Source organism: Kogia breviceps, chromosome 1 (assembly GCF_026419965.1).
Source record: "Kogia breviceps isolate mKogBre1 chromosome 1, mKogBre1 haplotype 1, whole genome shotgun sequence".
Lineage (NCBI taxonomy): Eukaryota > Metazoa > Chordata > Mammalia > Artiodactyla > Physeteridae > Kogia > Kogia breviceps.
This window is the reverse complement of record NC_081310.1, coordinates 46,885,945-46,903,611: the sequence shown is the minus strand read 5'-3', so window position 1 is coordinate 46,903,611 and position 17,667 is coordinate 46,885,945. Positions and strand designations below refer to the sequence as shown.

General features: G+C 34.4%; 1 protein-coding gene across 5 annotated transcripts in view; it reads right to left on the bottom strand.

Annotated features, from left to right (window-relative positions):
* Nucleotides 1-17,667, bottom strand: part of COP1 (COP1 E3 ubiquitin ligase) — a 284,440-nt gene that overhangs the window by 168,566 nt on the left and 98,207 nt on the right. For all 5 annotated transcript variants that reach the window (XM_059051973.2, XM_067031134.1, XM_059052006.2 and 2 more), the window contains one exon: nucleotides 5,767-5,824. In XM_059051973.2, the coding sequence (XP_058907956.1) occupies nucleotides 5,767-5,824 (58 nt within the window). The remainder of the gene's footprint in view (nucleotides 1-5,766; nucleotides 5,825-17,667) is intronic.

Below are 17,667 nucleotides of genomic sequence, written 5' to 3'. Positions count from 1 at the left end.
GAAGCACATGAAAAGCGCTCAACATCACTAATTATTAGAGAAATGCAAATCAAAACTACAATGAGGTATCACCTCACACCAGTTAGAATGGGCATCATCAGAAAATCTACAAACAACAAATGCTGTAGAGGGTGTGGAGAAAAGGGAACCCTCTTGCACTGCTGCAAGGTGGGAATGTAAACTGATACAGCCACTATGGAGAACAGTATGGAGGTTCCTTAAAAAACTAAAAATAGAATTACCATATGATCCAGCAATCCCACCACTGGGCATATACCCAGAGAAAACCATAATTCAAAAAGACACATGCACCCCAATGTTCATTGCAGTACTATTTACAACAGCCAGGACATGGAAACAACCTGAATGCCCATCGACAGACAAATGGATAAAGAAGATGTAGTACATATATACAATGGAATATTACTCAGCCATAAAAAGGAACGAAATTGGGTCATTTGTTGAGATGTGGATGGATCTAGAGACTATCATACAGAGTGAAGTAAGTCAGAAGGAAAAAAAAATATCGTATATTAATGGATATATGTGGAACCTAGAAAAATGGTACAGATGACCTGGTTTGCAGGGCAGAAATAGAGACACAGATGAGGAGAACAAAGGTATGGACACCAAGGTAGGAAAGTGGAGAGGGAGGGGTTGGGATGAAGTGGGAGATTGAGATTGACATATATACACTAACATGTATAATGTACAAAATGGATAACTAGTGAGAACCTGCTCTGTAAAAAAATAAAAAAACTGGGACTTCCCTGGTGGCGCAGTGGTTGAGAGTCTGCCTGCCGATGCAGGGGACACAGGTTCGTGCCCCGGTTAGGGAAGATCCCACATGCCGCGGAGCGGCTGGGCCCATGAGCCATGGCCGCTGAGCCTGCAAGTCTGGAGCCTGTGCTCCGCAATGGGAGAGGACACAACAGTGAGAGGCCCGTGTACAGCAAAAATAAATAAATAAATAATGAACTAAAATTTAAGAAAGAAATCTTCCTTTTCACCACTGATCTGCACATCCACCTTCCCATAGGGTAAACTCTTCATTACCTTTCAGTTAGATTTTACATTTGTAATTGTGCGCCTTTTGTTACAGCAGTCTTAGAATACATTATAATAACTTAATAGGTAAATGTCCTTGTAATTATTATAACTCTGCAGCACTCATTCTATAAATAACCATTAAAGTCAATTGGTCACACTCTCTACCGACCTTTAAAAAATATTCTTGAGGATTTTTAATTGGAATCACATTAAGTTACAGTTATTGGTCTATTCAAAATGTTCAACAATTGCTTTAACCTATTTTAATATTTTTTATTTTCCTTGAAAATCATACATTTTATTAAGAGTGCTATTTTTATTAATATGCATCAGCACTAAGTTATTTTAATCTACTCAATATTATAATAGCCAACTTCAATTATATATTGTAACATATAGGATCTTTTTTATTTCTCTCTACATTTGCCATCTTAAGTTTTCCCCAGTTCCTTGAGTTCAATGTCTAGTTCATTTATTTTTATTTGCATCTAAAAATGAATTCATTTAATAATACAATTTTTTAGGAAAATTCTGACCAAAATTTCATAAATTTTGATATATAATATTTTCAGTAGCATTATTTTCTGAACTGTTTGTAGCAATGTCTGTATACTCTTTGACACAAAGGTATTAAGAGAAATATTTAGTTTACTCTCTTCCAGATTGTCTAAGTAGTTATTTATTTGAGGTTCTGATTCAGAGAATGTAGATGGTACAATTTATTCTGCTTTAGAATCAATTCATTTTTCTAAATGCTCTAAGATTACTATAAATAATGTATATCCCTTGATGCAAAGTATAAAGTGAGACAAGTACCTATTAAACCAAGTTTGACTCATCTCAAAGAAAGAAAACATCCAATGTCTTTATAATGACATAAGAAAATCATGCACCAAAGTGGCCTCTGTCATGGTTCTTACCTCATTTCTATTTTTTTCCTCCTTTCTCATTCCTCTCCAGCCATACTGGACTTCTGGACTGTGTCTGGCATTCTTGTACCTTAAGGCTTATGTACTTATTTTCACTCAGCCTAGATTTTCCCAGAGATATTCACATAGCTTGCTCCCTCACCTCCTCTTTGTTCAAAGGTAATCTATTCTTATTACTATTAGTATCTCTCCAACTAGACTGAAAGTTTGGCTACAGCAAGAATTTTTGTCTGTTTTGTTTTTGTTCAATAACCAGAGCCTATAATAGTGTCTGATAAATAGGAGGTACTCAAAAATACTTTTGGTTGAATAAATTAATATTTAAAAGCACCTGCCCTGAAGCCATAATGCCTGAGTTAAAATCTCTGCTATATTACCTTGGGCAACCTCCTTAACTTCTCTTTGCCCTAGTTTCCTCCTCAATAAAATAGAAAATAATAGTAATAGTACTTATCTCATAGGGAAGTTCTAAGAATTAAAGTAGTTAATACATGTAAAGTACATTGAGCAATGTCCATGAATAGTAAATGCAAAATAAATGTTACCTAAATACTTTTATTTATACTTTAATTACTTCTTGAATTATACAGTATCCCCTCCATATCCGCAGGTTCTGCATCTAAAAATTCAATCAAATGCAGACAAAAAAAATCCACACACACACACCCCAAAAAGAAGAAGAAATTCCAGAAAGTTCCAAAAAGCAAAACGAATTTGCAGCTGCACTGGCAACTATTTTCACAGTATTCACATTATATTTAAAACTTTTTATATAGCATTACATTATATTAGTTATTACAAGTAATCCAGAGATGACAAAGTATATAGGAGGATGTGCTACCCAGGTTATATGCAAATATATACCAATTTATCCAAGGACTTGAGTAACCTTGGATTTTGGTACCTGCAGGGGTTCCTGGAACCAATCCCCCATGGATACTGAAGGATGGATATACCTTAAAATCTCTTACCATGTTTAACTTTTAATCAATTTTTGAAAATTTCTAATAGGTTTTTCTTTATATAAATACCAATGCTTTATATTATGTCACACAAATTACTACTACTTTGTGGGATTATACCTTTCATTATGTGAAAACCTGTATCTGTCTTCTATGATTTTTTCCTTGAGTTCTACTTTGCTCTGTACTTTTCTTTCCTTTTTTGTTGTTTGTTTTTGTTGTATTCCTTACCATGCTTATATTTGCCAGGCTAATCCTCAACTACTCCTTTGTTTTCAAGTCTTTCTGTGTCAATCTGTTTTAAGTCTGTCTCTTCTAAAGAATATACCTAGAAATGAAGCCTAAGGACGTTGGCACAATATGTCATATTAGTTCTATCCCATAAGCACTAGTAGGTTTTCCTCCTCAGCAACTTCCCTGTCCTCCAGCAGATACTAAGGTTGGAGTCTCCTGAGAGACCCAGACTACTTCATCCAAAAGCAAGCTTTTACTCTGCATACAGTGACTCACAGGTGGACTTCTTAAGTATTCTTTTTATCTTTATAAATTCTTTTTAAGTTTTTAGTGTGAGGATAGCAATATGTCAATGGGATTTCTAGTGGGTGGAGGTTGGAGGGATTACATTGGCTTAGTGTACAATCTCAAACCATAAGTCTCCTTTATTATATGCAAACAGTAAAAATTTAAAAAAAAACAAAACCACTATTCTGATTCCTTTTTTTTCTATTCAATTTCTATTGTTTCTAGCTTATGGAATTTGCTAGAAATTCCAAATCAATGTTCTATAAACGGCAATAGTAGAAAATCTTCTCTGTTCCTCTGTGTAGACTTTGTCAAAGCCCTGCAGCCAAAGACCAATAGGAACACACCTGTAGTTGAACAAATTTTATTATTGCTCATTGCAACAAAGAATACAGCACACTACAGGTTAAGATAAGAGGATGTTACAAACTACTTATAGGATATAGGCCCGTGTTAAGTGATTTGGCGGAGACTTCAAGGAAGTAAGGCTTTGCTCTGGACTGGATACTGTCAAGAAGTGGGGATAATTCTGTGATTGAGTACCTTAATATATCTTACCTAGACAAATAGAAAACTACAGTGAGACTAAAGTTGTAATTAGTAAAGAAACAGCAACTGCTCATATTAGCCATGATAGAGGTGTGTTTGGTATTTTATGTGGCTTACACAGTGACTTCTTTTTGTATGTGCTTAATAAGTTTATTATGAAGTGATCTCAGTTTTTGTTTCATTTCATCACTGTCCCAGAGTGACTATGTCTGATGTTGATGTTCTGTGAGATTATGTTTAAAAGGAGAACATCAAGGCCCAGCTGTGAATGCCAAGCCTGTTTCCAGATTCAGAGACTGCTTTTCTTGTTCAAGTTCTTAAGGATGTTTCAATTTAATTCTTAAATTTTATTTCTCCTGATTGTCTTATTTAAAAAACACCTAGATCTGGTGTGTTCATGGCTGTTCAGAAACAGATACAAACCAATCTATAAACTTAGTATAAAAAAACAATAGGACAAATCCAAGCATGCGTTGAAGATACCAATGGATATACAGAGTAGTTACACAAACTAACCATAAAAGTAATGGAGGCAGTTACTTAAGTAGTGGGGAAAGAAAAACACAAATAAAAGCTGTATGACTGATTGATTCCAAAAGAATTTTCTTTCCACTTTGATAAAAATAACTGCACTATCACATAAAATGAATATACAAATGAACAAGCCTTATGTATTTTTCCTTTTAAGGAAAATACTGGAACGACAATTTGTAAGATATAGGGATTAGATAACAGCACCATATCAACATTAACTTCTTGAATTTTAAAGTTATATTGTGATTATATAGGACAATATCCTTGTTTTTAAGGAAATATACACTGGGGTATTTAAAGGAACATTATGCCTGTACCCTGCTCAAACATCCAAAGAAAAAATTTTATGTGTGTATATGTAAAAGAGAGACAGAATGAGAATGATAAAGCAAATATGATCAAATGTTAACATCTGGATAATCTGCATACAGAATATAAAGGAATTATTTTTTACCATTCTTGTAACATCTAAGTCTGAAGTTATTTCAATGTGAAAAGTTAAAAAAAAGAAAAAAAAGTCTGGCCTCAAAATTATATTTGACAGGGTTTCCCTGGTGGCGCAGTGGTTGAGAGTCCGCCTGCCAATGCAATGGACACAGGTTCGTGCCCTGGTCCGGGAAGATCCCACATGCCGTGGAGCAGCTAGCCCCGTGAGCCATGGCCGCTGAGCCTGTGTGTCCAGAGCCTGTGCTCCACAACGGGAGAGGCCACAACAGTGAGAGGCTTGCGTACCAAAAAAAAAAAAAAAATTATATTTGACAAATATCAGCATCCCCAAGTCAGAGATGAAGACAGTAAACATCAAAATAATCATACAATTAAAGAAAAGGAGAAGTCAGAGTCTATTTTACTCAAGCCTGTAGTTTACTTTCCACAGAAAAGCTACGTGTTTCAACATAATAATGGGTAATTCATCAATAAATTACAACTTTCTTATCTCTGAGAAAAACAATGACCTGATTACTCATAATTTCCTCTTATGGTATTTCCTTCCTCTCAAGGTCTGATGTTACCAGTATATTAAAAAAAATTTTAATCTCAGTGATGAGCAAATATATATCTGATTATGTATCAGAGCTATTCAAGTCCTAATCAATGCTACAGCATTCAAAACAGCTGTCTTTATGACAGGACATTCCAGTAAACACATCTGTGATTTTACAACTCAGGTGATTATATTTATGGTACCACTAGAACATACTGTTAGATGTATCATTTACCTGAGAACTGCCACTGAAACCTGGAGGTTGGCTGTATTCTGTGGAATCAATAATACTACTGCAAAATGAAGAAAGAAAAATGTGATTTCAGTTTTTACATTCTCTTAGCAACAGAAAAAGTAAATCTAAAATATATCATATATAAATACAATATTTCTAATTTCTAAGCAAAGAAAATATTTATTACCAATAATTTAATTAGACATCAAATAAACACATATCCCATACAAAAAATTAGTAAATATTTAAACAATTTACCCCTTCATCCCACCACCTTAAATATATCCACCTTGAAAGAATGTCAGTAGGGAATAATCATAAGATAGGTGTATATATAGAAGTATTTCCTATAATTTCATTTTCAGATAGGTTAATAAGTTGTTTTAACTCTAAGGAAAAGAGGACTTAGAATATTGGGAAAAGAGCAAAAGCATGCAGTCAAAAGCTATGGTTAACAGATCCTGTTATGACACTAGAGATAGTGCCCTTGGACAAATACCTTATAATAACTGTTTCCTTATCTGCAAAGTGAGATGAGTGGAGACTAGCTACCTCTAGCTATATCTAGAGTCCCTTCAAGCTCCAAAATGTTATGATAATCACCTCATGTGAAAGAAAACTATCAAAGGAATGGAAGAAATGGTAAAATACCAATAATCTTTCTTTCATAACCCAAAATCTATATTCTAATTACCTCTGCCCTAGTGGAACATAATCTACTTTCTCCATTGGTTCTTTCTATTTGATTATATTCTCTGTGCATTTTCCTACCTAACCCTAGAAAAACCTCTAGATGTCCCAGACTAGCTTTTCTTACTAAGAGTTCTATCTTACCACATCTATCTTATCACATCACTCATATCTCCCTCCCTTCTTTCAATAAATTAGCCTATGAAGACTATTAACACCTGAAAATAATATAACTTCTACATCAACCATGACAGATCAACAGTTTTTTACATTTTAAAAACTTCTTCCCTATTTCTACTATAGAAATGTTTATATTTTTGTCTACCTTAATGAAATTTAAGCAATTAAGTGTACTAATTTCAGTGTGTCTCTTTACATAAATATACAAAATCATTATTCACTTTAGTACTCAAATAATCACAAAGGTTATAATATGAGAGGCACTCTTAAGAGTACAGAGTGGGTTTGAATTTCACCTGTTAGCAGCTAAATGACTCTGGGCAAGTTATTGATCTTATTTGGCCTCTAGCTTCTCCATCTGCTAAATGAGTAAGATACTTCAGAGAGGTATAAGATTTAATTAAGTGGGTTAATTTCTCAGTACGATGCCAAAAAACAGTAGATGTTCAATAAATTTTACCCTCTATTAATAAAATTCGTCAATAACATACAAACTTACGCTTTCAAAAATATAATAAATGAGATGCAATTGTCTTCACAGTAGTCTTTTTTTATAAAGCAATACATAATAATAGATATTCACTGTGTTCTTAACATTCCTATAGTAAGACTTATGTAAGAAAGACCCTTATGTAAGAAAAACCCTTCAAAGACACTTATACTACAAATTAGAGAATTAACACAATCTTGTAATGAATTTCTTTTGATGAAATATAATCAATGCTCACTTTCCTTGCACAGAGTCATGAACTGATATGACAGGATCACATGCTATTTTCAGTATACTGTAACCAGGGACTAACAGGGCTAAAAATGAGGAAATTCCATGCATTCAAAAATCTGTGTTCCTCGGTCAGAATGGCCATCATCAAAAAATCTACAAACAATAAAGGCTGGAGAGGATGTGGAGAAAAGGGAACCCTCTTGCACTGTTGGTGGAAATGTAAATTGATACAGTCACTATGGAGAACAGTATGGAGGTTTCTTAAAAAACTAAAAATAGAACTGCCATACAACCCAGCAATCCCACCACTGGGCATATACCCTGAGAAAACCGTAATTCAAAAAGAGACGTGTACTGCAATGTTCACTGCAGCACTATTTACAACAGCCAGGACATGGAAGCAACCTAAGTGTCCATCGACAGATGAATGGATAAAGAAGATGTGGCACATATATACAATGTGGCAATAGATGTGGCAATGTGGCAAAGATGTGGCAATATATACAATATTACTCAAGAAATGAAATTGAGTTATTTGTAGTGAGGTGGATGGACCTAGAGTCTGTCATACAGAATGAGGTAAGTCAGAAAGAGAAAAACAAATACCGTATGCTAACACATATATATGGAATCTAAAAAAAAAAAAAAAATGCAAACGTAGAGAATGGACTTGAGGACATGGGGAAGGGGAACGGTAAGCTGGGTCGAAGTGAGAGAGTAGCACTGACATATATACACTACCAAATGTAAAACAGATAGCTAGTAGGAAGCAGCTGCATAGCACAGGGAGATCAGCTCCGTGCTTTGTGACCACCTAGAGGGGTGGGAAAGGGCGGGTGGGAGGGAGATGCAAGAGGGAGAGGATATGAGGATATATGTATGCATATGGCTGATTCACTTTGTTATAGAGCAGAAACTAACACAACATTGTAAAGCAATTATACTCCAATAAAGATGTTAAAAAAAAATCTGTGTTCCTTCCACTAATGAAACACAATTCCCTATGCAATTCCCTATTATCTGTATAAATATTAATAAAATTATGAAGCTGCACATTTAGAGGTTGATAGAACAGAACTATTTCTAGATATAATTATTTTATGGTGTTGTAATTGAGACTTCTTTGACTGCAGGCTGTAACAATGATATATTGATATATATATTGATATATATATTGATATATATATTGATATATAATGATAAATTGATATATTGATATATCAGTGTATATAGTGAGATAACATTACATTTCATATAGTGAGATAACATTACATTTCAAACACATGTTTAAAAATAGTACTCATCAGATTGTTGAAGGTATTAAAATTACAGGTTTAAAATGGTATCTTATTAATAATAACTGCAGAGTTGGAAATTTATTTTATTTCAGATCTTAATCTTATTCACTAAGAAAATTTATTAATGCATACACAACTGCAACAGAAGCAATCTGAAAAAATAAATCCCTTTAATTCTGCTTTTTAAAGTGTGTGTGTCTGTGTGTGTGTCTGTGTGTGTGTGTGTGTAAGTGTGTGGAAGTGTGTTTCTATGTCTGTATAAAGTAACATGATTAGAAGAGAATATTAGAAAGCACTGGCTGGGCTGGGTTCTCTTGATTCTGGTGCTATTCTACTTCTTATCTCTGAGTTAGCCACAATCCACAGATGGTAATGACAACAGTAGTATTAATAGCTATAATTTATTAAGCATTTACCATGCTCTAGGCACTGATCTAAGTAATTTAAGCTTCATAACTCAGGTAGACACTATTATCATTCCCATTTCTCAAGTGAGAAAACTCAGCCACTGACAGATTATACATTTGGCCCAAGTTAACAAAGTTAGCCAATAGCAGAGTTAGGATTCAAAGCCATGCAGTCAGGTTCTAGAGTACACTGAACCACCATGCTATGTTCCCTAGGCACATCATATTCTACAACTGAAGAGTGAGGAAATCCTGGATTAATCCAACCCACTTCATAGACATAATTTAAGGAGAAAAGTGAAAAAAACAGCAACCTATAAATATGAGTCATCAATTATTTCAAATAAATGTCAAATAAATAACTTGAAATTATTTCAAATAAGTTATAAAAATAAAGCCACCAAAAAATGGCAAAGGCAAGAAGAAAATTTCAAGATAGTAACTAAAACTGAGTTAGGAATAATACACTTTATTCATCATGGGGAAAATAAGATGATAAAAATATTCTTAATGTTCTTGCTGGTGACAACGAGGAGCTCAGCTAAAAACATATGAAAACTATACAGCTGTTAATCCAAGTTACAAGGGAAATTCACAGTTATGCAAGTAGATGTCACAAAACTACTTACTGTCACTTAAATTATTTGCTTCCAAAAGCAAAGATATACTTTGTAATTAAAAGATGGACTTTTACAAATGAACTTATATACAAAACAGAAACAGACTCACAGACATAGAAAACAAATTTATGGTTACCAAAGCGGAAATGGGGAAGAGGAATAAATTAGGAGTTTTGGATTAACAGATATACATCACTATACATAAAATAGATAATCAACAAGGACTGACTGTACAGCACAGGGAACTATACTATTTTGTAATGACCTATAAGGGAACAGAATCTGAAAAAGAATATATAATGTATATGTATTTATGTGTGTATATATACCTATCTATGTGTATATTTGTATATGTGTGTATTATGTGTATATATGAGTGCATGTGTATGTATATATATATATAAAACTGATTCACTTTGCAGTACACCTGAAACTAACACAACATTGCAAATCAAATCAACTATCCTTCAATTAAAAATAAAGAAATAAAAAATATGTTTAAATAAATAATAAAAAAAGACAAGTCAATTTCACATATAAGCTATATCTATAAATGAATAGGAAGCTAAGAGAAAACAGTGTTTCCCTCTTGGTAAAAATGGCGGGTAACTAGTTTTAGACTGGGTTTCTACTTGAAAAAGGATAATTCACATTCAAATATCAATAGGCACAAAATTAATTAAATTATAGAGGATTTTAATATGTGAGCAAAATAAAATGTATTGAGATAATTTAAGGGTGAACATAAAGAAAATGAAACTATGAAGTTTTTAATAATGGAATTGAATAAAACAAAAAAAATCTGTGTACACACATGAAATTAGACTAACTGCTGTCACTGATTTGTTTTTCCATTAGTATAAACTTAAGACAGAATAAACTCTATATTCAATAAACAATATGGGGCTACTGCCAAACCCCACTTCCAGTATTCTACATAAAATTACTGAACCAGTTTCCCCAAAGTGAGCAATGTGAGAAACGTGTAACATGAAAATAATCTGACTTATAAATTTTAATAATGACTAATTAAAACCAAATATGATTTTAATTTTTTTAAATAGTAAAGTTTGTGATTATTTTATTCCCTTTCTACCAAGGCAGTAATCCCCGGTATTATAAATAGGTGAAAGCTAAATCACTTGCTCTCCTCAAAATAATGCTTTTCTGTCACTTACTTAACATAGAAGCATTGAATTTCAAATTAATGGTAAATGCCACTTACTGAACAACCAAAATTTTCATGGCCCCAGTTTTACAGACACCTCAGAAGATACTAGAAATCACTCTTCAGTTTTGATTTTTCCTTTCTAATTCCACATACCCAATAACATTTGACACAACTATTCAAACAAATCATAGAAAATCAACATGACTCATCTATTGAGTGCTACCATCTACTGAGTGCTTCTTATGTGTAAGGTATTATTCTCTCATTTCTTTAAATGTATTACCACATTTTATCAGTCAAGACGGGTATTATTATCCTCATTTTAATAATGAGAAAACTGAGGTGTACAGAAGTTAATGATAAACTTGCCTAAGGTCAAACTGCTAATAAGGTGTGGAATTGAAATTTGAACCCAGGCAGTATAATTCCAGATTCCTTATGTAAGACTGCCAAAGTGACATATGTTTTCTCTTCTTGAAGAATCACTGCCCTGCCTTTTTGAATTATAAGTTTCTATTGATCTTCTTTTTGATGTTTTATTATTAACTAGATGATCTCCAAAACCGTTTTACCTCCCAAGGTTTTACAGGCTCCAGAGTAAGGATGTCTGCTTTAGAATACTGATTATGCTACTAACTATGTGATACTGGGCAAATTGCTTCATCTCCATGACTCAATTACCTCATTTGTAAAATGAAAAGGACACATGGCATTTATTCTGAGGGCTATATAATACAAGTAAATTACAAAACAGTACCTAATACAAAAACGTATGTTACTCTGACAGCTACAACTTTTGCAAATGCAGTTCTCTAGAACAGTAATAATTTCCTGATTTTGATGTAAAATTCAATTGAAAATTAACATGAAATCTTTTCTTCTACAGTGTCTCGGACTCATTAGAATAGACAATACTACTACTCATCTTGTGGTATTAGTAAAAATATCAACAAGATAGTACAACACATTTTATACAACAGATTTTATACAAATAAACATCGGTGATTTCAATGGCCTTTTCAGCAATATACTGTTTGGCTTTAAAAAATATTGGGCTTGGGACTTCCCTGGTGGTCCAGTGGTTAAGAATCCATGCTCCCAATGCGGGGGACCCAGGTTCAATCCCTGGTCAAGCAACTAGATCCCGAATGCTGCAACTAAGAGCCGGCATGTCACAACTTAAAATCTCGCATGCCCTAACGAAGATCCTGCAACTGAGATCCGAAGCAGACAAATAAATAAATAAATAATTTTAAAAATAATAATAAATAAATAATAAAATAAAAATTAAAAAAATAAAAATATTCAGCTCAAAAAACTTCAATAAAATCATATGATCATCTCAATAGATGTAGAGAAAGCTTTCGACAAAATTCAACACCCATTTATGATAAAAACCCTCCAGAAAGTAAGCACAGAGGGAACTTACCTCAACATATTAAAGGCCATATATGACAAACCCACAGCCAACATCGTCCTCAATGGTGAAAACCTGAAACCATTTCCACTAAGACCAGGAACAAGACAAGGCTGCCCACTCTCACCACTATTATTCAACACAGTTTTGGAAGTTTTAGCCACAGCAATCATAGAAGAAAAAGAAATAAAAGGAATCCAAATTGGAAAAGAAGAAGTAAAGCTGTCACTGTTTGCAGATGACATGACATTATACATACAGAATCCTAAAGACGTTACTAGAAAACTACTAGAGTTAATCAATGAATCTGGTAAAGTAGCAGGATACAAAATTAATGCACAGAAATCTCTTGCATTCCTATACACTAATGATGAAAAATCTGAAAGTGAAAACAAGAAAACACTCGCATTTACCACTGCAACAAAAAGAATAAAATACCTAGGAATAAACCTACCTAAGAAGACAAAAGACCTGTATGCAGAAAATTATAGGACACTGATTAAAGAAATTAAAGATGATACAAACAGATGGAGAGATTACCATGTTGTTGGATTGGAAGAATCAACATTGTGAAAATGACTATACTACCCAAAGCAATCTACAGATTCAATGCAATCCCTATCAAATGACCACTGGCATTTTTCACAGAACTAGAACAAAAAAATTCACAATTTGTATGGAAACACAAAATACCCCAACTAGCCAAAGCAATCTTGAGAAAGAAAAATGAAGCTGGAGGAATCAGGCTCCCGGATTTCAGATTATACTACAAAGCTACAGTAGTCAAGACAGTATGGCACTGGCACAAAAACTGACATATAGATCAATGGAACAGGATAGAAAGCCCAGAGAAAACCCATGCACCTATGGTCCATTAATCTATGACAAAGGAGGCAAGGATATACAATGGAGAAAAGACAGTCTCTTCAATAAGTCATGCTGGGAAAACTGGACAGCTACATGTAAAATAATGAAATTAGAACACTCCCTAACACCATACACAAAAATAAACTCCAAATGGATTAAGACCTAAATGTAAGGCCATACACTATCAAACTCTCAGAGGAAAACATAGGCAGAACACTCTATGACATAAATCACAGCAAGATCCTCTTTCACCCACCTCCGAGAGAAATGGAAATAAAAACAAAATTAAACAAATGGGACCTAATGAAACTTAAAAGCTTTTGTACAGCAAAGGAAACCATAAACAAGATGAAAAGACAACCCTCAGAATGGGCGAAAGTATCTGCAAATGAAGCAACTGACAAAGGATTAATCTCCAAAATTTACAAGCAGCTCATGCAGCTCAATATCAAAAAAATCAAACAACCCAATCCAAAGATGGGCAGAAGATGTAAACAGATATTTCTCCAAAGAAGATACACAGATTGCCAACAAACACGTGAAAGAATGCTCAACATCATTAATCACTAGAGAAATACAAATCACAACTAAAATGAGGGGCTTCCCTGGTGGCGCAGTGGTTGAGAGTCCACCTACTGATGCAGGGGACATGGGTTCGTGCCCCAGTCCAGGAAGATCCCACATGCCGCAGAGCGGCTAGGCCCGTGAGCGTGGCCGCTGAGCCTGCGCATCCAGAGCCTGTGCTCCGTAATGGGAGAGGCCACAACTGTGAGAGGCCCACGTACCACAAAAAAAAAAAAAAAAAAAAAAAACACCTACAACGAGATATCATCTCACACTGGTCAGAATGGCCATCATCAAAAAAAATCTACAAACAATAAATGCTGGCTGGAGAGGGTGTGGAGCAAAGGGAACCCTCTTGCACTGTTGGCGGGAATGTAAACTGATACAGCCACTATAGAGAAGAGTATGGAGGTTCCTTAAAAAGCTAAAAATAGAACTACCATACGACCCAGCAATCCCACTACTGGGCATATACCCTGAGAAAACCATAACTCAAAAAGAATCATATATCACAATGTTCATTGCAGCTCTATTTACAACAGCCAGGACATGGAAGCAACCTGTGTCCACTGACAGATGAATGGATAAAGAAGATGTGGCACATATGTGGCACATATATACAATGGAATATTATAAAAAGAAACGAGATTGAGTTATTTGCAGTGAGGTGGATGGACCTAGAGTCTCTCATACAGAGTGAAGTAAGTCACAAAGAGAAAACCAAATACCATATGCTAACACATATATATGGAATGTAGCAAAAAAAAAATGGTCATGAAGAAGCTAGGGGCAAGATGGGAATAAAGACGCAGACCTACTAGAGAATGGACTTGAGGATATGGGAAGGGGGAAGGGTAAGCTGGGACAAAGTGAGAGAGTGGCATGGACACATATACACTACCAAATGTAAAATAGATAGCTAGTGGGAAGCAGCCGCATAGCACAGGGAGATCAGCTCGGTGGTTTGTGACCACCTAGAGGGGTGGGATAGGGAGGGTGGGAGAGAGGGAGACACAAGAGGGAAGAGATATGGGAACATATGTATATGTATAACTGATTCACTTTGTTATAAAGCAGAAACTAACACATTATTTTAAAGCAATTATACTCCAATAAAGATGTTAAACAACAACAAAAAAAGATCACATAAATCTTCAATTCCTAAAACCCAAAACTATGAAAATCAAACACTTTTGGTAACTTTTTGAAGTGAAAACCTGACCTGAACAGATTTTAATACCGTTTATCTCACTGACTGCTAACATGCATGCTTTAATGCTGAAATATTAATGTGCTTGATTATATGCAACTGAATTTTACTCCTCCTCCAGTATATGTAATATATGGCATATGTACTGTGTTACCTTTCTAAACTGGGGAGGGAAGGGTATGGGGGCACAGACATAACACTACATAATGAAACACATCTGACTCCAAAGGTTTCCCGAAAAGGTTATGAAAACGTATATATCATACAAGCTTTGGATTTACTTTGGGAAGGTAAGGGTAGTTCAATAATAAAAATATTGGGCTCCAGAGTACATATCTATGATCTTTAGGAAAAAGAGATTCAATTTATTCTTCAAAGAACAGAAGTTATCAGAGTATTTCAAATATCCAGGAAAAACTTCCCCCAACACCCTTTGTCTCCTTTTAATGGTAGATGGTTAGAAAGGGTTGTAGATATACAGTACATAGGAGGACTGTATGAACCTAATATTATGCTGTCTTTTAAAAGGTATGTAATTCCATAATATTACTAAAGTTTAAAAAGAAAAGCAAAAGGGCAATTCATTTTAAAGTTTTCATTATAAGAGCTTCCTCAGGGAGAAACTTACTGCTGGCAGATATGAAAAGCAAATGTGATGGAAAATTTCTGAAAGATGGAATAGGTCTGAATCTACTGCTTACTGCCTTTGGAAGTAAATAATTTGCTTGGTAGAATTTCAAAAACAGAATAATAAGCTCAAAAGAAAAAGACTGACAAAACTCATCTGTCTCCAACAAAGCTAATAAAAGTCCCAGTTTGTTAGGCTAGGTGCTGCATTTGACTCCGTTATATTCTAACCACTTATCAATGAGTGGGAATAGTTACAATAGTTACAATTTAGTTATAATGCACAGAGGATTAATTATCAGATGATGTAATTGCCACAAATCTTAGTGTTACAAAAACCTAGGTCTCTGAAATTATCTCAGAAAAAGGTTTTAAAAACAAAGAAAGTAGAAGAAGTATTCCAAAAACAGCAACAAAAGATTCAAAGGTAGAAGATCTGAATGGGAAAAATATACTGGAACTTGAGTAGGGGAGAGACAGTAAACAGCAGAAATAGAAAATGGTGACAGCACATGAAATTTTATGCTTGCATTCGATTATCCTTACATCTAAGCTAGGGTTACAATGTATAGCTTTGGTTTTCCCAGCCTCTCCCACCCCTGACCTCCCAGAATCAAGGTACACCTATAATAAGCAAAGGGGTGAAAAGTTTCCTACATGACTCTAACCTGAAAGTGCAAAAGGCCATAAGCAAGAGGGTCTAATCACAGTAATATGAATGGAATCAACAAGGAATGGTTGGTAAATACCAATAATTTGCTTCCTTCCAAGAAACTTAATTTTAACTGTTTCGGCTCTCTCAAGCCCAGGAACATAACTCAAGGCATTTTTAAGACATTACAGAAGGATATGTAACTTTACAAAGTAGAGAGTAAAATAAATACAAAATTTTACCCTATCTTCCCCAAAGATGAAATAAACTTAAGGTAGTTATAAAACTTTAGTGTTGAATGTCAGAGCTTTCTTTTACGAAAAAGAAAATAAGTATACCTTACTTAGAGATTTTTAAAACATGTCAGTAATACAGACATATTCACTGCCCACTAAACCAGTATTTACATATTTTTAAAGTATGATCCTCCAGGCCTACATGTGAATCTCAGGAACTCACCTCAGGTCTAATGATCAGATTTTGGGGGTGGGGTTCAAAAATCTGCATGTCAAACAAGAGGTTTGGTTGATACTCATGCACACGGAAGTCTGCCCTATTCACACCTCAGGTTTCAGAATTAGAAAGGACTGGCAGTATCTTCACCAAGCAGTGACAATTACAGTTTATAACAAGAACCCAAAGATGTTTTTCAAAAATCCTCAAATACCTACTCATCAAACATAATTACTAAAGTTTTAAAGTTAAATGTATTTTGATTATCTTTATTATTGGAATCAAAAAGTCTATTTACACCATATTTTAAGCAGAATAATTAATTTGACAGCATAACTTATTTTCCGTCCTTTATATAACCATGTAAGCAGAATTCTAGGGTCTGTCATATTCACAAACGTATCTCCAGGGCCTAAAACTGTTTTATACATGCCTGATACACCTCCAAAAACTGGCTGAGTGACTGAAGAATTCTTCAAATATTCTAAATAAAGGAAACTGAACTCTTTGAAAAAATTTTTTCATTACTTGCTGCAATTCTATTACCTATCAAATTAATAAGAAACTACAGATTTATGAAGAGTACCCTTTACATTATTGCCAAGGAAATCTGTTTTCTGTGTTTGTGTTTCTTTGTGTTTTTTCAAGTTGAAAATTCCATAAGATTCTTCAGTATCCTCCATTGCCTATGGCATCAAATTCAACACCTCTGCATGGTATAGGATCAGAGTTAAGGCAAGTAATCCTCAGTACTTGCAACAATAAATGCAAGTGTAGCAGAGATTTCTTAAGATCTGTTCATAATCATCTAAACTTGGAAATACAAGTCCCCTATATACGAACCTTCAAGTTGCAAACTTTCAAAGATGCAAATATGTGTTCGCATGTCCAATCACATAAGTTAGTTCACGTATCTGGTGTACACTGTCACACGCATGCCTCCTCTATAAGTGGTTGTGCTTTTGTGTACTTTACTGTACAGTACTTTATAGAGTACAGTAGTACAGTATCTTTATTTCAA